The sequence below is a fragment of the Tachypleus tridentatus genome, chromosome 7 (genome assembly GCF_004210375.1).
Source record: "Tachypleus tridentatus isolate NWPU-2018 chromosome 7, ASM421037v1, whole genome shotgun sequence".
NCBI classification, from domain to species: Eukaryota; Metazoa; Arthropoda; class Merostomata; order Xiphosura; family Limulidae; genus Tachypleus; species Tachypleus tridentatus.
The window spans coordinates 52352657-52378176 of NC_134831.1; the positions used below are offsets into that span (position 1 = coordinate 52352657).

Genomic DNA, 25520 nt, shown 5'->3' on the forward strand with positions numbered 1-25520 from the left:
ACCACTATAGTCAATGTGTTTATCAATATATTACTAAACATAGTGCTAGAAGGACTGTTGTCCACCTTTGCCATCATCACCATGCTATTAGCCTCTCTTAACAAACAGACTGATGACCTGATGCCGAGGCTACTGGTTTTATGTGTAAAATAGGCCTATCTCAAAGACACAATTTTCTACAATTAATCAATGCATAGGGTATTACCAGAAATTTCCACACAATATACACTGTAACAGAAATGTCTAGAATTTGTATTTTCTCTTCCTAGTCTACACTGTTCAGGAACTTTTATGATGTTTCATATAGGCTAGAACACAACAATAAATAAATATAGAGAACTTTCCATGTACAATCTTAAAATTGTACATTAAGAATGGCAACTAATTTCCAGATTAGCCATGAACATGCTCTGAACACTAAATACAAAAATAGTTTGTGACATCTCATAAGAATATATAATCTTATAAATATTTCATACTCTAAATTGTGCCCATTCCAAAATGTATCTTCTTGTATAAGAAGGTATAGATAAAATTATGGTTAGTTGTTACACTAAAAGTTGTCAGAAAAATTAGTTGTATAGACTGCAAACCTGTATTTGTCATTCATAAGCTGAAAGAATTTCTTGATAAATTATTTATCAGGCCTGCCTCTCCTTAGGCCACAGTGAGTTTAGAGCTACTGGTATCAGTATCAGCCAGAAGAGTTTTCAAATTTTGTACCAGTTATCCACCAAAATGTAATACCTGCACATTTCTGTTTTATATGCTAACTCTTGAAATGTTCTAATTAATCAACAATGAACTTCCCACTTTTTTATATATTAAAAATAATAATATATTAAGGCAGATTAAAATATTCATACAAAGCTGTTTTCATGATGGGCCTTAAAGGATAATCCCTATAGATATAATAATCCATAATTATCTATAGGGATTGAGTGTGTAAAATTACAAGAATTTTTATACATCTGAAGCAAGGATTAATCAATGTAGGTGTCCCCTTCCCAATTGCATTTGTTTGTATTTTATAGTGTGCTGTCTAAAACTAATGACATTAGGAAAATTCTAAGAATGGACAGTTTTTCTCACATTCCAAGTGAGAAGAATTTATGTCATAGTAAAGCAAGTTTTTCAGCTAATAAATATCGCATATAAATGTGATGTACTCAAATATTTATTTAATTTGATCAATTAAGTGGAATTTCTTGTATTTCAAGATGTGTTTGAAAGGTGGCTATGGTAACAGCACTTTTATTTTGAATAGATGTTTCTAAGGTAATATTAGTAAGTACAAATGTTTGTCTTTTCATTATTTAAAAACATCTTTTAGTCAAGCTTATGAATTCATATCACATTAGTATGTTAACCTCGTAAACAGTTTGTGTTCAAAAATGATCTTAGACTTGACTACTAATTTTTTAATGACGCTCCCGTTTCTTTTAGGGTGTATGAATTTTTTTTTTAATTTTTGTACGCTATACGTGTTCATGCGAGATGTATTTTTAATGTATAAAATATATGGTAAATATGTATTTGACGTGTTAATAGAATAATTCCAAAGTAACTTGTTCTTCTCAAGAAATTCATTTTCTAAACTTTAGTCTAATCAGTGTAAATTGAAAAAAAAACCGTCGAGAAGCAATCTCTAAAAAGACGAAGTATAAAGGGGTATTACACTTGTAAAATATGCGAGCCGTAAACTAGTCACTTGTGTAAATTTACACTGTCGATTGCCAAAGCATAATAAAACACAGTTGTGCATCACAGACTCGTACGTCAGGCAATTATATACAAATACGCGCACACACACACACACGACCTTTCTTAGCCTTGTAAGACATGACGTACATATTAAGGCCTTGTGTTTGTTTCCCAAGGTAAAATGATATACAAATGACGTTTAGAGGCTAGTCTATAAATTTCAAAGTTTTAACCCACGCTTTTCCTCACCGTACATCTACCTATTCTGTTTCGTCCTCTAACATGAGCTGCAGTGAGGACCACGTTTACCTTGTATGGTGGAGATCACTGGTTGGCTACATTCGGTTTTGTCAATGCATCGTTTTGCATCCACTATCGAAAAGCGTTTATTTTGCTCTAGTTAAAAGAACTTTAACTAATTAAAAGTGTTTCAGAAGGATCAGAATTAAAACAGTTAACATTTCCTCTTGTTTTCTTTTAATACATTATAGATAGTCTGTCCACTTTCAACTATCTTTATGGTGCAATACGGAATAATTGCAAACCAAATAAGGAGAAACGTTACAATATAGTAGTTTAAAAATGCCCGATTGGATGGTATAACGTTAAACATACCACAAGTAAGGTACTCTATCATCGGAGATATAGAAAAACAATAGTTTAAGCTAAGATGTTGCATTGTCTGAACACCAGTATTTATGTAATATAATAGGTACGTGTAAATCTATCAATTTATCCATATATATATTGTTAGTGTGAATTTTTGTTATTTCTTTCAGTAACACCTTACATTACCGAGTAGACAACAGATAACTATGTAAATCATACCAGAATGTTAATAATGTTGAATTTTTTACTGACGCTTTTCGTGATTCATTCAGTTTTATCAAAAGCAGTTGCTGCTGAAATCTGGTGACAAGCACGAAGCTGCAGCTTGTATATATATAAAAAATTTATTCTGCACGATGACAGTGGGTATGTTAGCTACGTCTAAATAAACTCGGGTATGACTGAATTATTACTTTTATCATGTGAGTTTTAACATACAGCTTGACCTTGAACACGGAACACCAAGAGTATGAATGCTCACCTCGAGAAGCTTCCTCCCCCTCGTTTGGTCAATACTAAGTTTCCGGGCTGACAATACTATAAAATAAGGTTTCAATTCCCCGCGATGGACAGAGCGAAGATAGCCCATTTTGTAGCATTGCGCTAAAAATATTTCGAGAATTTGCAAAGACATACCGGTAAGTTCATTGTGTTAGATGGTGTACTGAAGGGTTTGTATTGGAGGGCCACTTGCACATATGTACGTCCACTGTTGTAATAAGTACAGAAACTGAAATCGCGTATTGTACATATGTACGTCCACTGTTGTAATAAGTAAAGAAACTGAAATAGCATATTGTACGTATGTACGTCCACTGTTGTAATAAGTAAAGAAACTGAAATAGCGTATTGTACGTATGTACGTCGACTGTTGTAATAAGTAAAGAAACTGAAATAGCGTAAATTAGTGTATTTATTTTGTTTTTGTATACCAACTGTACAAATGCACCTGGAGTCGATTTTGTGTTTTTGTGTAGAATAACTATTTTTGTATATTACAAATTGCTTCTCGTATAAGTGACAAAAAAAACAGCTTTAACTTAGTATTTTTAACCACTCTAGATTATAAATGAAAAAATATTTGGAATCATACTCTTAAAACAATTTTTAAATACAACGTTATTTTAAGAGTATAATTGAAAATGTACCTGTACATGGACAAACTTATGTCATTGCAATACAGTTTATCTATAATATGTTGGATGTTTCGAAATCATAGACTGCCTTTTGAATTTGACTGTTAAAAAATCAGTTAAATGTATCTTACTAAATATTATATTTATTTAGATCGCTACTGATAAGCTTATGTAAAGTTAAATAATTACCTTCAGCCAAAGGTAGAATTCAATGTAAATAACGTAAATGAACAACTGGTAGCATTCGCGTACCTGTTTATTACGGGAAATAAAATACTAATGATGAGTAAATTTCACTGATTATTCATGTAGTTTAAAAATAAACCATCATTTCTGAGTTTACAAAACATTGTGAAGCTCTGAAATGTTAAAAGATCAAATGGTACACTAACAGGGCTAGATTTAAAAGTAATGCATTCAATAACATGTTTTATCCTGACTAGTAAAAATTGCATGTTAGATAATGTTCTCCCTTTTTCTTCATTTCGTATTAAATCTCTAAGACTCATCAGATGCTGATTTCATCCCAGCTTTGTTGAAGTTAATTGTTTCGTTTCAGTGATTAAATACTTCTGTACCTAAAGCCAAAAGTCTGTATAAAAGTGAAAGTGTGACATATTAGGGCCTTTTATTATTATCCCCTTCTTATGAAAAATTTCTAAAACGAAATAGCCCCATGATTTAAGGTTGCTGAATTTGGTAAATTTGGCTGTTTGGTAAAACCTTCATGAAATTTGGTAAATTTTGCTAAGGTACCTGTTGCATGGCCAATAAACGATTTTCAAATTTATTGCCTCTTTTATGTGAAATTTCATCTTGTTATAATGCTTTCTAAGGGCTCATTGCGCAGACGCAAGATAATTTCAGACAGTGATGATCCATTGGTGGCTCTTATCATATACTGTATCTATTGATGAGTTCGTGAGTTGTGACTCGTAAGTGTCAGTATTCGTTCACAGTGTAATGCATTGTTTAATTTTTATAAGTTCATTTAATTTACATTTAACCCACAGATTATAACGGCTGAAAAAGCAATGATAAGAATAGTGATTTAGTAGAAAGTCCATGCAAGAAGGTAAAGTCTGCATAAACCAAGTTACGAACAGAAACGTCAGTTGCCACAAAAATGGCTTAATGATCTTAAGTTTAGTTGTTTTAGTCTAAGTTTGAAAAACATAAAGTCCTTTTTTAAAATATGCAGTTGTGACTTATCTGGGAGTATTACCATACTTGAGAACACCTTAACTGTGAAAAACATTTAAACAATATTAAAGCAAGTGCTCAGACTTTAAAGTAACTGATTTCTTACGGCCTTCTACTTCATATAGCATGTCTCAAGTAGGTTCCACTGAACTAAAAATGTGTGTGTTTGTGGCAGAACACATCTGTCCATTTCAATAATAGGTCATCTTCCAGGCTTTCTATCTAATGCATGCCCTCATTCTAAAATTGCTAAGGGAATTAAATGTACAAGAACAAAAGGAACAGCTATTTATCGTAATGTAATTGGTGAGGAATACTTGGAAATTCTTATAGCACAATTAAAGAATATTAAATGTTCATTAATAACTAATGAAAGTACAGATGTATCTACAATAAAAGCAACTTGTTCCAATAGCTAGATTTTATGATAGCCATATTCAAAAAACAGTTGACAAGTTTTTAACCCTTTTGGAAATTAATTGCTGTACTGCCCAAGGCATTTGCAGTTCTATAGTAATTTTTTCATAAATGTGGAATCCCATTTAAAAATCTAATAGGCTATGCAAAAGTAATGATGGGGTCAAAAATCAGAAAGTGCCATATCTCTCTCTACAAGGTTTTATATGATATTCAATGCATTTATGTGAATCCTATGAATGTTCTAACCTTCCAACTTCCTTGGAGGAGCTGACTAGAAATATTTATTCATATTTGTGAAACAGCCTAGAGAGATTATCTGAATATGCAGAATTTTAGGAAGTTACCCAGACTGATCCTAAAAAGATTTCACATCATAGCTGTACTTGATGGTTATCACTTCAGCAAGTGGTAGAAAGACTACTGAATCAATGGCCAGCACTTGTCTTATTTTTTGCTTCAGCAACATTAGAAGATGGGATAACTTTAGCATCTACAATACTAGAAGGTTTACAGAATCCAGTTGTGAAAATGCACTTTGCCTTTCTAACTTTTATTCTGCCATATGTAAATAAAATAAATTTAGAGTTTCAAGCTGAGAGCTTCAGAATTCATAGGCTATGTGCCTCCATCAACAATAGTATGAAAGGTATCCTTGGTAATTTTATTAAAAGAGAAGTACTAAAAGATGCAGGTATATCAAAGGTTAATATCAATGATTCTTCAGTTTACCTTCCCAGAAATGAACTATATCATGGAACAAGAACTGAAAGTATCTTTCTAGAATATTCTTCCAAAATCCAAACCAAAGAACTTGAAGAATTTTAGCTTCAGACATTGAATTTTTATGTAAAATTCAGCAAGGAAAAGTACAAACGGATTGTATCATCTGGTATATTCACGTATTTACAGCTATTTGAAGCTTAAGACACATTTTCTGGATCTAAAGGACAGGCCACATTCAGCTATTTCATTGGCCATGGAATTTCCTAATATTAGTGAGGAAAAAAAGAGTATGAAGATACCAATAGAGAATGACATTTCAGGACCAGAGAAATACTGGTATTATATTTATCAAGTAAAATGTGGAGATAAATTTCTTTTCACAACTATCTACAAATTAATGATAAACTTACTATCATTGCGTCATTCTTCAGCTGTGGTAAACAATATAAAGGTAAAAACTCGTTCCCGGCTAAGTACGGAAACACTAAATGTCTTATTATATGGCAAAAAATCTTTTAGAAAACACAACATCTAAAGAATGGCAACCGTTTGAAAAGTTGAGCAGAAAATGAAGGAAACTAAATTGTACACCAATGAAGAAGAAAAAAACACGAAGTTTTCAATAAAATAAGGTTATATGTTTATTTAATTTGGCAAAATCGAAGAATTTTTGTAAATTTTAGAAAATTATTTGGTAAAATCCAAGAAAATCACCTGGCAACTCTTCCCATGAACATCATCGGGCAATCTCCAGTTGCCATACAAACATTACAGTAATCCACCTCGTCAAATATGAGTGATGGATGCTAATACACTCGCGTAATGAATAATCTCCACAGTAATATTGTTGCATCACAGTCCTTCGTTGACTGTGTGCTTGTTTGTCTTGCTGCTAATCCCTTCTTTCCACCCTAAAATTTGCAATTTAGTTCCATGGGTGAGAAAACTGCAAATAACCAGTTGTGTATCTTTGCTTTAAAACAACACACATAATATTAAATCTTTGGGCAACATGGCATTCAAACCTATATTTTAAAATCTCTTCCACCAGTACATTATCCATCAAGTTTGGAAATACTGATTGTAGAATACAGTCATCGTTAAAACGTTTTTGTTTTTTTTATTTTTGAGTGTTTTCTAGCACCGACGTCCTTATTGTAGCATACAAGAACAAAATGCGAACTTGCAGATGAACTGAACAACAATTTTATGTTTAGTAGGGCGAACGTTCGTGAAGTTCTGTAAGGTAGTTAGCCAAGCCCACTGTTAATTACCGTGTATGTATATCTATAGTTCCTGCTAACATTCATGATTTGTAATTTCCAGAAGACAAATATTTGGGCAAGGAGAAAGCATAGTTTATTAGTGCTAAAACCTACTTTTTGTTATAAAGTTTGTTTCAGGCGAGGGAAAAAAATGCATATTAACAATGCAGTTTGCAGTTAATAGACGATCGAAAACTAAAACAAATGATCAGTTTACTAACTTATTCAAATCTGTAAAATATCTTGGTTATGTACTCTTCAAAAAGGCCATATATATCACTGAGTATGGAACGAAAATTAGAAACAACGCTGAGAAGAAATAGGGCCTTCTTAGATGCATATCAAACACTTAGTGGAATAATCAAACCATTACTATTCCAGCAAATTACATTTTGCCAGAGATTTTGTCCTTGTGGAATATGATTCTCCTGTTTGCCCAGCAACAAGCCATTGAGTGTTGGAAAAGTTGGCGGAGAGCATTTTGAAGCTGACTGCATAATAATTGACGATACCATATCGACACTTTTTAATAAATATGGAGCCGGTCTCTACATGTGAGTGCTTATTGTGCCATTTATCTGATACAGTGTGGAGATGAAACTGAAAGTTCAGTTCTCGTTCAAAAATGACAGTCCATATTTGGGAAAATGTGGATGATAAACCTAACGGGCGTCTTAACGTATTTATTAGAATCTTATTTTCGAAACGTATTAGGTTATACCATTAAGAGGGGGGGGGATATTTTTCAACTATCCAAAATGCTGTGAAGATCTCAAACCCGTTGACGTGATACTCAAATTAGGTATTGTCATATCCGTTATAAAAGACGTGTTCCTACGTCATTGGTTAAAACTTCCGCTTTTCAGAATACAGTGCGAGAGTTGCGGTAAACGTGAACAAATTACGGAACGTAGAGACGGAAATCATAAGTCCAAAATAAATGCTTTCCATGTTGAGGTTATTATGGTGTAATTTTTTTCAAGGAAGCTGTGACGTTTCTTTGACTTTGTTTCATCAGGAAGTTCTTTGTTGAATTTTTCACCTTTCATCCGTTACGTCTTGTCTAGAAAAGCGGTTTTCAAATATATCGTGAGGGCGTCTGTCTGCGTTTACAAACATACGCAGAGGAAGTTCGGCCGAATTCCCTATTTTTATGACGTAGAAAAATTGTGATTATATAGTTATAATGCAACTGCTTGTGTTATTTAACGTTTTCTACATTGTCCACATTTTTCTGATGAAGCATTAGCATTTTTTGGTTTGAAATAATCGCATGTTTTCACACACCCCGAAATAATAGCGTGTTTTATACACACAACTTATTTCGGTTTTTGATCTCGCAAATTAGAAATATTTCAGACATAGAAGCATGTCTACTGTTTTACTTTAATAAAAAAGGCGCAATCTTCTCAAGAGCAAGTGAGCGTTATCCCAAACACAACGTATTTCCTATATACTTACATATGTATGTATGATTGAACATGTGGGCCAATTCATGCAGTTTTTATTATGTAGAAAATGATGCCTATAGAATTTTTTGTTTCTGTATGTGTCTTTGGGGTGAAAGCGTCAAGTACCACAGATAAGGGCGAGAACAATCTAAAAGGTTTTAAAACCCCTGGTCTATAAATAAATGCAGATGAACGTGCGTATGTAAATTTGTTATTCTTCATATATGCATGTTTTAAAATAAACATGTAAAACAATTGTTTTAATACTATGCATTTGAAAATTAGAAAAAACAACAAAAGGTTGCAAGATTAAAGATACTGAGTAGTGTACAGATATTAGGTGCATTATATTAAAACGATTGTTGACCTATACCAGTTCATGTTATTAGAGCCGTGTCTCCATATCTAGTCTTACCCTATCCGACCACCATGGATTTTAGCAATAGCTCTGAAGTGTAGTTGTCATGGAAAAATAGTCTATCGTAAGGTAGTTATATCCAAAGCTTATCACAACTTTCCATGTTTTTCATGATTCATTTGATGAATGAAAGCGATGGTTTCCGAAATCTCGTTTCAACACTCCGATCGCTAAAAAAATATTACAGTTCACTAACGCTGAATTTTCCAATATGTACCAATGAAACGGATCAGTCAAGAAAGCAATTTGTATATGCGACACTATGTCGCTCTTTAAAGCAGAGATACTTCTGGCTTGTGTTGTCTACTGTTTACTGGGGAATGTGACGGCTTTTGTCACATTTCGTAGATTTTACATGTTTCAAGGCTGTAATTTGATTACTGCGGTCAGGGCAGGATTTGTTTCAGGTCTTTTTCTGGATATCTTAGTTATCCAAGTTGATCTATATTTCTTTTTTTCACAGTGCCATTAACTGGATATTCTAAATCTTGATATACACGTATTTTTATGATCCAAGATTCTTATTTTGCAGCGGAAGGGCTATTACATACCCTTCCCGAAAGTGATCAGTTTTATGTAACGTCACCTACTTGGTATTAGGTTGAAATTATGCTCGTAGAATTTTCAGTTTTGCAAGGCAACTATTAATGCCTGTAACCTTATCTATTAGTTTTCTCAGTAAAATGCAATTTGACTGAGAATATTTTCATAACGTTCTTGTTCCTAAAAGCGCGTTCAGAAGTTAACGTCTGTAACGGGATGTAGTAGTTTTTTTCAATAAAAAGGACAGCAGATTGAAAATTTTCAATTGTAACCAGGAAGGTAGAGATTTTTTAACGCATTTTCTTTGCATATCGTTTGGTTATAGTTTTACAGTGGTCGGAAGCATTTATATAGACTGAACCACAAAATTTGAAACACAATTACTACGAAAGAAACAATGGTTTTGTGAACAAGGGTTGAGAGTTACAATCCATTGAAGATGGAAAGATGTTAATGACTGGGAGTGGAAACATAACAGTTGCTGGCTTTTCATTTGCTACGTTCTAATCCATAAATTGAACATGTTTATACAAGGTGTGTTTTTTTTTTGTTTTGTTTTTTTTTGCTTTCAAGCCTTATACATTTGTGACATAGTGGTAATGTATCGGACTGGGGATGTAAGACGTCATGCTTTTAAATACCTTTTGAACGTTCGGTTTTGTTTATTAGTGAAAGATTGTCTCAGTATTTTTCAGGTGGCGATACTACAGACTAGTTGGCTTCCCTTAGTTTCCCGTTATTGGTTATGCCTAAACAAGTAGGTCGCTGACACAGCTGACTGTTTAACCCAGCGTGTACGTGGATGTTTGTGTTGGTAAATAAACACGAACCTGCACAAAATGGCCACCTTTCATATAATGACATGGTATTACAATTGAAACATTTCTGTTATGTTTCGAAAGGTATAAATAATATCCAAACCTATTATAATAAATGAAAAAAAAAATTAGTGAAATGTATAAATGACTTACAAAAAGTCTTAGAAATCTGATAACAATGTGTAATTCTTATTGTATTTTCGTATTGTTTCTGGGTGCCATGTTATAAGTTATATAGTACTTATCTTAAAATGTTCGCAGTTGTAAACTGTTAAAAACCGCATCAAAGATACGATTAATTCACCCATATTATATAATTACCACCAAGATTACAAAATTCATAAAACGCATGCTACTAATTATAATGACATACTCAACACTATTTTTGAATAAGTATGCATGTTTTTTCTTTGTAATAGTCACGTCTTGTTGCAAGATGCTTATTGGTTATACAGCTTTATTTGGAGATTGCCGTATGTTAATATCGTTTTTTATAGTTGTGTATTGTTAAAATATCTGTTAGAAATATATAGTACTTATTTTTTTAAATTAATGTAACTTAAGTTACTTTTAAATGTGTAGATAATTCTCTCTTCTAGTGAAACGTATCTGTGTTTACCTGAATTTTATACTTCCTACAATTTTTAAGTAAAGGGTTAAGGGTTGGATGCGATCTTGTAATACACAACCCACAAACAAAGACAATTTTTAGGAAAAGTCGAGGGGGGGGCAAAATGGAGGTTCGATGATTCTTGGGACACAAGTGTGACCGAACTTACATTCCTATCAACATATATAGTAATGTTCTAAACGGTAAATTAAATCCAGATTTACCTTAAGTTTTCAAGTTACAGAGTATAGTAATAAATTTCTTATTTGTTTGAGAATTGGCATCGTTATGTAATTGGATTGGTTAGCATAAGCATTTATATATTCGATTTTAGATTTTCGAATTCGTTTTATTATGAGACTTAATTAAAGTTAACGATTTGCTACATGGATTTATTTTAAAATTGCCATGACATGTAAATTGTCATTTATAACAAGATATGCAAAAATCACCTTTGTTTTCACGCATAGTTCACTAATTTTTCGCTATTTTTATTTGAGGTTTTTTCTCATGTTTGTAAAACCATTTTAATTATCTGTAATATTAGAAGTAAAGACTTGAAATTCACATTTTATGAGTATGTGAATGTAAAGTGAACATTATGGAGTTCATAATCGCATAGTCAGTGATGTTCGTTTTCCTACCACCCTCGGTGGGATCGGCAGGTAGCCCGATGTGCTTTTCTATAAGAAAAAACACACACGCTTTCCTACCATACTTAGATAGTATCGGCGTGTACATAAGTGGTGAGGGTAAAATGTATTATTAAAATATATATATAATCTTGTAGATGTGAAAAAATTAAAGTAATAACATTAACGCAGTAATAACTTAATTTACCTTTATGCATGCATACATTTTAACCTAAAGATGTTAAATTTATTTTACTCTCGCCCAATATTACAAAAAAGGGATAAATATACTTAGAACACTGGTGCCCGAACATTGTTTTATATCGCCTTTTCTAAACGTGCGTTTTGCTGCGTCCCCTGCTCTCCTATAATCTAATTGTGTGTATACTGTACATGTTATTTTCCCATGTTGATTTTACAATATTGCTGTCTCTTCATGGAATAGCGGGAATTTACGGATTTACAAGGCTAAAATCAGGAGGCTCGATTCCCCGCGGTAGACGTAGAAGTTAGCCCAATGTGATTTTGCTCTAAAAGAAACAAATAATACTTTGATACTTAACACTTAATATCTGTAATGTAAATTTAAAACTTTTCTGTGTTTAAGATTTTGCTTTCAGTTGTAATTTATATACTATAGCCATAGCTGTGCTTTCTGCAGTTTGCGAACAACGGACCTAATGAATAGGAAACGTAGCATAGCTACTGGGCCTAATTGGTATAAAATTGTCTTCGCAATAATCACAACGTGTTTTCTGATACTAATAATACCACCAATATTTGGTATACATCTGATGGAATAGACCACCACTGTTTATGTATTTATGTAGCTCCAAATTTAGGGATATTTTGTGCATCTTGACTTCATTTGGTTGTGACATCTACTGCCATTTTATATAAAAAGTTCCAACACTATAACGTTCCGTATAAATTCAATAGGATCGAGCATGTTACTAGCTAAGAATGTCTCGATACTTTTGTTATAACTCCAGTTTTCACTGCAGGTGATAGGTCACCATTGTCCAGTATTGTATATTGTTAATCTATATAAATTTAGGAAACAATATTAGACTGTTTTTACAAAACTGTTCCTGACATCGTAATATTTATATATATTTAGAAGAGAATAACAAGTCTTATAACAACGTTTAATGAAGGGAGCTTATATAAAAGGTATTGTAACTTGTTTATCACAAGTTTTATACTTTTAAACTTGCACTAAAAATATGCATCATTTAAAAAGAGAGAAAAGTTGTGCAAAACTACGTTAGAGATGTATCCATATTATTTCACATCGTTAACACGTTGGTTCCCAAGCCTATTTTGCCGAAACTTTCCAGGGTCACATTAGTTTTACAATTACTTTTTTTTTTTTTTTTTTAGGTAGAGTGTAAAATTTGTATATCATGTTAGGTACGAGTCAAAGACGTTGTAAAGGCCATTTTTGACCCACGAAACACGGGTGAGTCACTTTGGACCAAAGAATGCATTTAGTCTTACTGTAACACTCGACCAATCCGCGGGACGTGCTGGAATATCAGAAGCATAAGATGTTTGACATATGAATCTGTGCATAATAATTTGTCTCTTTTTCCAACATTTTTAATATTTTTTATATGTTGAAATGTGAGTTTCAGCCAACTGGATCAGATTTTTATATTCGATCAAATGTCTAGTTATATCTTGCTACTTGGAAAGAGTATTAGATGGTATCTTAAGTTTGCCTTTGAGTTTCTGCTAAACACAGCAGCGGTAAGTGTTTTGGTATTATTCGATAAAACACACCAAAAAAGAACAAAAAACTACAGATTCGTGAGTTTCGAAAATCAATCATTGAATCACTGTGTCAAGTAAATTCTCAAGTAGCAGTAACACCAAGGACGACAACAAGAAGAGCCAACACACGGCACATCATGAAAACTCACACTGAAAGAGAAAAGTCTAACATATTAATTCGTAAAAGATACAATGGCTGCTACAATGAAATAAGAAAAACAATGACTGCAAAAGAAGCGGACAGAAAGACTAGAAAAATTCACACATACTATGATGAATGTGAAGGTAACCCTGCTCTATGCGTTACTTGTTTCAATAAAATACATTAGGTCATATAACTTCAAATTATACCTAAATAATGACTGTCACTTTGTACTGCTTTCTTACTATTCATTAGTTTTATTTTTATGGTGAACTGATTTATTTGTTTTCTAATCTCTTTTGGAAACGGCATGTTGGAAAATTTACATAACATTTCTCTTAATTTTTTTTTTTTTACATCCACTCTGTCAAAATAACAATTTTGTTTTTGCAAAATTCATTTTTTGTTTTTTACATTTATGTCTAAATAAAGTTATTTGCTTAGTCTAATTTTATATACTATGTACAGTTATTAGGTTAATAAAATATAAAAACTGAAGAAAAAGTAGGTGGACTTGAAATGATGTCCCACTCTCATCTATATACACAAAACACAACATAATTTTATGTTCATATACAGATACCCTTCTCTTGACAGAAATGCAAGCTAACATTCTCATCTATATATGTAGCCGTTGTATACTAGCCAGTAAATAAATGTCCCTTTTAAAAAGAAAATAGAGCACGACTCACAGGTGGGAGCCAATGTGTTAAAACGTTAAATACGGTATTGGCAAAAGATTATTTGATACAAAAAGGCCGGTGAGTAATGAATGTCTTCTAGAAAAGCTAGAAACTAGTAAATAAACAAGGTTACGATGATGTGTGAATAAACAGCGATGAAAAGCAGGCACATTTAGGCGCAAGTGTAACGTATTTGTTGTTTCTTTCGGTGTAAAGAAACCAAACTTGATTTTTTGGACAATATTCTGTTGTGCATTGGTTTGTAACAAACAAATGATTATAACATTATTCGGCACTTATCGTTACTTTTATGCTATAAAAGGAACTTGTATTACATAATTCCCTTGAAGGTAGTACTTTTTTTTTAGTTTTTGGAAGTACAGAGGTTGAATACATTGTATTTATAGAACGATTCTGCAGCGTCATCACGTCACTACAATTTATTTCGTCACTTCCAGCTGTGCGTTTTACGACGGCCGTTATCTTAACAATAGGCCTACAGTGCGGTTTCATAGCAATAGGCTTCGTTGTATAGCATTCGTAGTCAACATACGTTACTACCTCTGGATTTCCATCCTTGGTCTGGTTTTTATAATGATGACGGTTTCTCAGCGCCTGTTTCAAAGGTCCAGTCACACAGCCATTCATAGACGTTGTTTCCGACTTATTTAAGCAGTGTCTAATTATTGAATATAATTAATACCTATTTTATTCTCTATGTAGCTGATTGAGACATACGATGGTTGAATGGATATGACATGGAAGTAATTTGTGTATGTACGCACACCTTGTGTTGCCTTTCCAGGAGGAAATCCTTCTTGGTTGTGTTGAACAGTGTTATCTGGGGCACATGGATGGCTTTTCCACTGGACACTGTTTATGGATTCTCGCCTGTCATAAGACTTAGCACTCTGGTTACCACTGCCACTTTGTGACTTGTTACAAGTCTATTTCTGGATGGCCCTAGAAATCCATATTTAATCGTATTTCTTTGTTTGTCAACGTCATTATGTACAAGTATAAATATTGTGTATTGTAGGAAAGGTCCGTTATATACCAATTCTTGGTTGCATTACACCACCTACCAAAATTTAACGATGATGGAACGATGCATCATAACTATTTTATTATGACTTTATATCGGCTATGGTATTGTCAAGAGTCTTGCCGATGTACCTATTGAAGGTCGTTTTAATGTGAAGTGCTAAACTTCTGTATTTCTCAAAGGAATTCCTGATAGTTTTTACCCTAGGCAGTTAAATATTTCGACCTTTAAAACTGGGGTAGCTAAGTTTGCTTTTCAAATAACAAACATTTAAAATGTTTTTGATAACTTCATAGAAAATAATCTTGCTATACAACATTTTACATAATGAAGTTCGCCAGTTTTGATGCACCCGCAGAAATGTTTGTTTTTTTTCTGTCTAGACTGTATCAGATTGCAAATGCATCGTACAGATAACATTACTCAAAGAAAATTATAATTTTTTACTTAAAAGATAAGGCTACAACAAAAGCAAAGAATTTGTTTATAATTCGAACATGTTATCAATTGGGAGATGACAGTAATAATAAAGAAATGATCACTATTAGGATTTAAAAAATATACCTCCCGAAAAAATTGCAGTAAGCTTGCATTCCAGTAGCTCATGTCTTCTGATTATGATAGCGCTGTCCCTTTTACTCTATTTTGTTTAATTATATATAGCGTTCTATAGAATTTGTGTAGTGGTATTGCAAGCCTTTCCTTATCCTGGATAAACCGGTCGTTATTGTAAACACAGCAGTGTTTTTTATATAGCTACTAGTAGTACAGGAAGATCCAGCTTAGAATCGCATGCGCACAGTTTACCTATTTTAGATTAACTTCACTGAACATTAACAAGTATTCCACAAGTAAAAGAAATATCAGTTGTTTTATTATTTATTCACGTTATTTACATTAAGTATTTTGGTCAGGTATTACTTTTTTTTTTTCATTCGTGAAGGAAAATGTATTATTTTGAAGATAAATCTAATGTTTTATATGTGAATTTGAGTATTACGTTGAACTTTTCCCAGAAACTTTTTAAAGTCTTATAAAAACTATTTTACACTTCAACTTTGACGTTGCTATTAAGGTATAGTTCCAGTATCGTAGAACACAAGAGACACACCATGTTTGAGGAGCTTTTAGATGATATAAAAATTATCTTGTACTTAGAAATTGAAGTTCAATATTCGATAATTGTTATATTCATGCGTCTTCAGTGAATTATTTGCATGCACTTTGCAACAGGATCTGTTAACCATTGGTCCTGCGTCCAAATTCACCTTCTAGATTCTAGAATCTATCTTCACTTATCGGCTTTTCCACTTAAAACTTATTACGTATTATTTTTCTATTGTTCACTAGTAGGAGTTGCAAAATACGAAAAATCGACGTTTACATATTCCATATTATGCTTGAAATACCATCTCTATTAAAATCAATTAAAACCCGTAACTTCGGTTTATAAATTCCTAAGTCGCTTAGAAAATGGAATTGCGTAGCGACGTTTTTCTTCCTCAACAAACATAACAGATTTTATTTTGCCTATTAAGCAACGAAGGAAAGATGTATCTGGATATATCTTTGCATAAGTTGAACAGAATAACTTACACCATGGATTAGCAGTTATTTGGTTTATCACAACTTGAATAAAGTTTAATTTCTCAGATGGTACTTACTTGTTGTAGAGCCATGGCTGTTTCAAATTCACTGTTAAATGCGTTTCTGTGGCGTTCTAAGAAAGTAATACAGTTGTAGTATAATATATAAACGTGGCGCTTTTTGAAACATGTCACGTGAAACTATTGTTAGAATAATCTTGTTTACCAAATAAAAATGTACTCGAATTTGCGGTGTAATATAATTAAAGTTGTAAAGTTAATTCAGTTTTCTGTGTCATATATTTACGCGATTTTCTTTCAAATTACTTAAAATGTGTTTGGTTTAAACATTAAGTGAAGTCATGAAAGCTGTGAGATTTATAATTTTTTGTTATGAATATAGAATTCATTGGTATAAAATTGCTTCATTCTACTTTGAAAAGAGTTTTAAAATATGAAGTAATCGAACGGCCTAATGTTTTAAATAATTGTTTGATTCATATATGCGATCAATTTATAGGATTATAATTACCCCTATGTTCCGTTTTTACCAATATTTCAAGTTTTATGATCATATTTTGTGGCTGTCCGTAATTAAAAGTGTTTTATGAGGTATACTTAACAAAATTTCAACTTAGCCCTTTTATAACATTATTCGTAACATTAGGTATTATACACGCATGGCACTTCATAACAGTTAAACTTAGTGGCGAATGTGTGTATACACTTGACTGCATATAACAGGCAATCATATCGTTGAAAATATTTTGTATACGTAGCATTTAGTTGAGTCTGTCTCTAAATTTGAGTGGTATATGTGTACTAGGGTGCGTCAAAAAACAAAAAGTTGTGACACTCAGTCGCTCGCTTATAATTTGATTCCATTCAATGAAAAAAATATGCTAGCGTAAAAATCAATCCAATACATTAATATTTAGGGGTTGCGCAATGCGCACAAAATAACAACGTGCTTCCGGAACCAAACGAAAAGTTGGCATTAGTGAAAGGCTAGCTTCGGCTTTAGACAGAACCCAGATCAGTGACCGAAAAGCTGCGCAAATTTTGCTTCCTTTTGCAGCTCATATTGGACATAATATCGAGGATCTTGCCATTAGCCCAAGTTCCATAAGGAGGAAACGAATTACTAACCGTACTCTTCTAGCAGCTGAATTGAAGGAAAGTTTTTCTCCAAACGTTCCTTTGACATTACATTGGGATGGTAAGCTGATGCCTGACTTGGTTGGCAGAGAGAAGATCGAACGTTTGGCAATTTTAGTTTCAGGTGAAGGTGTAGAGAAGATTCTTTCAGTGCCCAAGATTGATAGTGGGGAAGCAAATTCAGTAGCTTCTGAGATCGGATCAGTTTTAGTAGAATGGAATGTAAAAGACAGAATTAAATCGCTTTGCTTTGACACCACGGCGACCAATACAGGATCCAAATCTGGCGTCTGTCTGAGGATTTAAATGTTACTTGAACGTGAGCTCTTGCACCTTGCTTGTAGACATCACATTTTGGAGATTCTTCTGAGCGCTGTATTCTCTACTCTCGTGATAGAGACATCAAAAAGTCCAGATATTACTTTGTTTTTAAACTTTAGAGATTGTTGGTCTAAAATTAATAAAACTAAGTACATAACAGCAGTAGAAGCAATGCCACTCCGAATACAGCCTTGGAAGGATATTATTCAATTTTGTCAGAATCTCCTTCAATCTCATCAACCACGGGACGATTATAAAGAGCTCTTGGAATTAGCTGTCATTTTTCTTGGATCTCTTCCACACGGACGTTCTTCAGTTTCTTTCCGTACTTCTGGTGCTGTACATCGTGCACGATGGATGGCTCGAGCAATATATTCTCTAAAAATTTGGTGTTCCAAGAGGAGTTTGGTAGACTGCAACCACGGCCTGCTTCATCTCGTGTTTCATTTGACGCACATTTCTGCAGCAAACTTGGCGAGTTGTATGTCTTTATAACTAAACATTACTTGCTCTCATGGTTTACAGCTAAGGATGCTTCCGTGGTAGCTCGAAGGGACCTTACACTACTCAAGGAACTTGCATTGTATGAAAATCATATGATTAAGGAAGTTGGTACAAAAGCAATGAATCGGCATTTATGGTATTTATCTGAGGTTGCAGTTGGGCTTGCGCTCTTTGATGACGGTGTAACGAATAGCGACAAACTCAAGATGGTCTCAAATATGAATACCGTAAAAGGATCTCCTAGGCCAACTCCACGTTTAACAGTTGATGCTGCAAGCAATGCTGTTTCCAGAAAACTTCCAGATTTTTTTACCTCGGCAACGAAGAAAATTTTCTACCATCTGGATATTAGTAGCGCATTTTTTATCATTACCACCGAAAGAGTGGAGCGCCTCCGAAGAGTACAAACAAGGAAAGGACAGAGTAAAGAAACTTTTTGTGACAAATGACGCAGCTGAAAGAGGGGGCAGGCAAGATAAAACTTCAATGAAATACATTTTTATTTCAAGTTTTTGTTTTTGCTAATTGTATAATCAATAAATATTAAATAATTTCTTTAAATAATTTAATTACCATTAACAATGTAATGTAGGGTAAATTTAAGGAAAATAGTGAACTTTGCGAGGGATGCGCGACCCCTAAATACTTCGCGATTGAAATGAAACTTTGTCTATGTTCTTTTCTCATGCAGTGGCACAACTGAGCAAAAAAATTGGGACATTTTAATTTTTATCCTTTATCCTCTGACGCACCCAAAAGTGTACATTATCAGAAACATAGCAACTAGTTTCAACACATAGCATATTGTACCAGTCAATAGCATACAGGATTTACTTGGACTGTTCATTTATGGAACAGCACATATTTGTAGAGGGTAGCATTCCGAGTTGCTTCAAAATTTTTATTGTGCATGATATAAAGTTCTGTTATCACTTCCATGAGGGTCCGGCATGGCCAAGCGTGTTAAGGCGTTCGATCGTAATCCGAGGGTCGCGGGTTCGAATCCTGGTCGCACCAAACATGCTCGCCCTTTCAGCCGTGGGGGCGTTATAATGTGACGGTCAATCCCACTATTCGTTGGTAAAAGAGTAGCCCAAGAGTTGGCGGTGGGTGGTGATGACTAGCTGCCTTCCCTCTAGTCTTACACTGCTAAATTAGGGACGGCTAGGGCAGATAGCCCTTGAGTAGTTTTGCGCGAAATTCAAAACAAATACACTTCCATGAGGTAAATAACCGTTTGATTACATGCCATCGTTTTCTAAGCCTTCTGACCTATATTCTAGAGGAATAAATGTGTAAGATTTAAATTTTCCACAGTTTGCGTTGGTAAAGTAAGAAAGAAAGAATCAATTATGAATTATTAGCAAGACTTCTCTTGCTATAACTATCATTTGTATCTACTATACATAAGGAATCTGAAATTAGTAGAATTCTTTATGCTGTTAAACAACCTTTCACGCTTCTTTCTATCGCCGTTTATTTTGCAGATATACGCATCCAGTCATAAAAAGGTCAGGTGTTTGACTTAAAGGTTAGTATGCCAGGTTGAGGATCTGGAGACGCTATGCTACTAAACACACTTCTTATTTTCAGCCGTACGCTCTGTAAAACTGATAGTAAATTCTTTTATTTAGTGTAAAACTGGACAAAACCCCCCTCTGGTGCCAAATGTTACTGGCAGACTGGTTCTCTCTACGGTTGGCAGTTCAAAATGTGGAATGAATATACCTGAATCTCTAGGATATCTGACCTGGCTGTTTAGTTCACTTATGTATAAGATACAAGAATTAACATTTATATTCTGGAAGCGTAATCAGGCTATTTCAACATTACTTGACTAAATGCTACCAACTGGTGTCACTGGAAAGATTTTTCTTGCAGTTTGATGATTGTTTTTTTTTTTATTTACTCATCAGCTGAACATTTCAAGATTAAAAGGTATCTACTGTAATAAACTTTTGTCTTCGTGAAAATAGGCTCATGCAAGTATTCTTATTTGTTTTTTAATGTTAATTTGCGCCTGAAAAAAATCAGATTAAAAGTATGTGAATTATAACATATATCTGAATTGAATGTAAAATATTTTAACTAGGAAACGTATTATAGCTTGTATGCCATCCACCAAATGTTTATAAAGTTCATCGTGGGATGAGCTTTGTATGAAAAATCGACAACAAATTTTTAATTTCATAAAGCCGTAATTCTATGGGTTTATAACGCTAAAAATCGATACTCGTGGTTGGGCACAACATAGCCCATTATGTAGCTTTGTAGTTAATAACAAATGCAATTATAAGGGAACAGTTTTTACCTTCTGTCACAAAGAAGAACGTCTTTTTACACTTACAAAAAAAATAAATTCAATCATCTACTTTTTAATGTTTTAATAATACAATCCAGTATACTTCACGCACAATTCCCTGTTTTGAGTTTCTGGGTTCGAATTTCATCAGAAACGGGTCTTTTCCGAAGTATATTTTAAAGCAGCATCAGGCTTATCCACCATATCGTGTAAGGTTAAATATTATTACATTAAGAAATCTAAAGATGCCAGAAAAAAACAACAACACGTATTTTAAAACTTTTGTATTCTACTTAAAATAACGTCTCTTAATTACAATGTACACTTTCCTGGAATAGTATAAATTAACATAATACAATACCAAACAAATATTTTGCTTCAACAGTACACCGATAAAAGGGTAACAGAACATGACTGCTTGTAATGGTCAAGCAATAGAGTAAAATTTAAAAAGATATGAGCATGTAGACATATTTTGGCACTACATGGCCAGGTGGTTAGGGGGCTCCACTCGTAATCTGAGGATCGCATGTTTGAATCCCCGTCACACCAAACAAGCTCAAAGCTCGCCCTTTCAGCCGTGGGGACGTTACAATGTAACAGTCATTCCCACTATTCGTTGGTAAAAGAACAAGAGTTGGCGGTGGGTGGTGATGACTAGTTGCTTTCCCGTCACTCTTACACTTCTAAATTAGGGACGACTGGCGCAGAGATCCTTCGTGTAGCTTTTTGCGAAATTCAAAAACAAACAAATACTCGTATTATCTGATATGTAAACATTTGAGAACAATTATTTGTTCTCAATCGTATTTTAATATTCTGCGTTTTATCCAAAGTTATTACTTTGGGCCTCTTTCTCTCCGTTCTCGTCAGCGCTTAATCACGTGCATTATCTTATTCGTTTTCAAAAGTCACTCGAACTTTGATACTTCTAATGCTTTATGAAATATAAGTATTTGGTGTCATTGAATTACTTGAAAGTAGACGGTGATACTGCAGTACCTCACGTATTTTGATTTCAATTGCGTTAAAGAAAGTTGAAAGGTTGAGTAGTCATCCTTGTTGTTTTAGCTTGGGTAAAACGACGAGATTGCTTTAGCAGCGTACACGTATAGTTCTACATTATACACGTGCATTGTGTGATGATTTTATTGTTACACATGGATGAGAGTTTATATCCAACAACTAAAAGCGAATATGCTCTTAATGAAATCGTATCTGTTTGATGTGTATGTTAAGAAGGAAGCGGTATGTGATTTAAAATTGTCTTAACGCTAAGAAACTTACTATACAGCCTGTGACTTTCGCGCTCTGATTCCCGTTTTATTCTTCCTCTGTTTCGTGTCCTGTAATATTCTGAGCGTTTAAAAACTTGCTATTCGGTTAATGAACACAAAGGACATAGCAAATAAAATGTGTTTCTGCTATATGTGTATGTCATATTGTGATGTTTTGTTACTGTCGATTATAACATTTTTATTTACAGTAATGTATGTAACTACTTAATTAAATTCAATAGAATAATTTAAAGAAAACTTAGAGACTGGCAGGCAGTCATCTACTTGTAGTCTGTGAGCCAAAATTTGAATACGTTTAGGTAAGACAGGTTTTGAAACTAGAGTAGGGAAGTGACTCATTTCCACTTCTGTGTGCTAGATGGTAAAAGTACAGAGAAGTAGGTCTTGGCTGCATTATACATATTTATGGACTTGCAAGAATGGCTTCTGTACGTTTTTATTATTATTATTATTCTAGATCTACTTCATAAAGATTGCATAGGGTTCAATGTTGTTTCTTTTAACACAGTTTCTCCTCAGGTAATTCAATCGTGACCTTAATTTAAAATATTTTATCCTCCTTTAATAAGTGACCATAGTTTTTGAAATAAGTTGCATTTATTTAATGCCACTATTGAGATTGTTGTGAACTTTAAAAATTGTTTAGCCAAACTGCTAAGAAGTTGTAAAAACTGCAAATCACTGAAAAACAAATAAAAAATCAGGATTATTTATTTGTAATGGCCAAGCAACATAGTAAAAATTACAGATGTAGCATCTACATACATTATTAGCTACATAGACCAGTTTTGAAAACAGGTGTACAAAATACGTTTGACTAAGATTTATTTACAATTAAAAGGTCTTGGTTGGGTGCAGGCATATCTGTATGACTAATAAAAAAAAAAGTGTTGTAACTGTTTTGGTTTTTTTTGTGCATTACCAAACCATATGTATAACATCCTAACTCAACTGAAAATTTATGATTCCCAGAGCATTGTTCTAGTAGTTTTTTTATTAAAAATGATGCTCACAGAATAACAAGACAAAACTAACATAGCCTTAACTATGATAAGTTTAGTTAAAGGAATTTACTCTGATTACTGGTTTTATATCTGAATATAACTTAACGACTTAACATGTCTATACATAGAGATAGAACTTGACAGAAGTACAGGAACCCAGTACTTCTGATTCACTCTATAAATTTCAATATTCTGCAGTTAAAATGTGATGTTGCATTAAACAAGAATTTTTTTTTAAACTAATAAAATGTGTGATGATTTAGCATGTTAAGACCGAAGCTGACCCATTATCACAAAAATGTATTCCTCCATTTTGGGCTATTGGTACATTATAAGAGTAACAGTTAAATCTCACTGTTTATTCACAGTCCAAGAGTTGGTAATTGGGACTGTTAACCAGCTGCCTTTCTTTTTTCCTGTCAGTTCAAAAATAGGAATGACTATGCACAGGCATTCCTGCTAATAGCAATTAACAGATATTTGGAATTTAACAATTTTTAACAGATTAATTTATGTTCAAAGTTGAAAATAAAGCAAAACATTATTTTTTGTATGTTTTATATCACTAAATAGAAACTGTATTGATAACTGAATGTTCATTCAATAGTGCATAATTCTACATTAACAGAAGTCACAAATCCAACAAACTATAAATTTATTTGTAGTTTCTTCTAATGAAGTAGAAAAAGTACACTTATCTATACTAACTTAGTTGCATCTTGTTTTCATCAGCTGTTGTCATGTGACTGGTGGTGGAATAACAGGTATGACAGCAGTCTTGTTGATAAACCTCAGAACCTTTATGTAACTACATGTACATTTACCTTGGTGAAATCTTTTATCTTGAATGGAATTATAATCTTAACACATTGGCACAGAGAAGACCACATTATATGCAGCTTAAATCAATGTTTCACATAAAAATAACTTGCAAATTAAAATAATTTTTCTCATAGTTCCAGTCACAAAAGAAAATTTTATTTGAAGTGTTTTAATTTTGCTCACAAGAATTTTGGAATATTTGATCAACATGTACTTAGATATGTTACACTTAAAATAACTGGTCTGTGGAATTTTTTTGTACACTCAAGAAATGGGGCATTAAGAAAGTAAATAGTAAGTGTACAAAGAAATATGAGTATATTTTAACATTCATAGTTAGTTCTCAATAAGTATGCTCTAGAAGAATATCAAGATCTGTAACCATTGAATAGCTATGCAAAAAATAATGTACTGCATGTAGTTATGCAATGTCTTGCATTTACCCTATGTAGTTAATGCAACTTTGCAGCTAACAGTTAGATATACCTGACTTTTTCCTTAAATCATTAAGTTTTGTAGACAAAATTATAGATGAATTACTTCATTAAGATATTAATATGTGAAATAATCTCAGGAAATATCAACTTAGGTTTACAAACACATTTTCTAAACTTTTAAACATTTAATAGCTTATGAGTCAATGAATTTGTTGGTTATAGGGCTCATAATAACATGCAAGTAACTGAAAAATATAAACAAAAATGCTATCAATATTGCAGCTAATCTTATTAGTCATGTGTAGTGGGCATCCCATGGATTTTACTTAGAAAATGAATGATTTTTATCGATTTTGTTTTTGTTGGTCATTTTACAATAGGTGTTGTAAGAGACAAAAATATAATTATCAACACATGGACCTTAAAAGTAGCATTTAGTATAAAAGCAAATAGGTAGTTTAAGGTTGAGCACATTTTTCAGAGATGAAGGTTTATTTATGCAAATTATGAAATTTTTGGTGTTTTTTTCTCTCTTTATTCTTTTCAATTTTTTTATAGACTAATTTCATTTCCTTATATACATATACATTTTACATTTAATTTTTTATCTCTGATAGCTTTGAGTTATTGTCATATTATCTGATTGTTGTTAAATGTTAACAGAATTTACTTGTTGCTTCTGTGCCTGTAACAAGTATTTATCCTGTTGTTCCAGAAATTGATTTATTAATATATTTTTGTGCAAGTAATGACATCAAGCTTTAAATTGTCCCATGATAACCCACACTGAAATTTATTAAAAATACAACACCAGTAACTTGGATATTCACATTTAAGTTTTAATTGCTTTGTAAAAAATTGTAAATAAATAAAACTTTGTGATTCTTCCCACACACCCATCATTTTTATG

General features: G+C 33.0%; 2 protein-coding genes across 2 annotated transcripts in view; one reads left to right on the forward strand and one right to left on the reverse strand.

The window, feature by feature from the left end:
• LOC143255653 (N-acetylneuraminate lyase-like) overlaps window positions 1–16872 on the reverse strand; it is a 58218-nt gene extending 41346 nt beyond the window's left edge. The window contains exon 1 of the mRNA XM_076511649.1: window positions 16843–16872. Within this exon, the coding sequence (XP_076367764.1) occupies window positions 16843–16857 (15 nt within the window). The 5' untranslated portion in view covers window positions 16858–16872. The remainder of the gene's footprint in view (window positions 1–16842) is intronic.
• Window positions 1–25520, forward strand: part of LOC143255652 (lateral signaling target protein 2 homolog) — a 59140-nt gene that overhangs the window by 6309 nt on the left and 27311 nt on the right. The gene's annotated exons all lie outside the window — the stretch shown is intronic.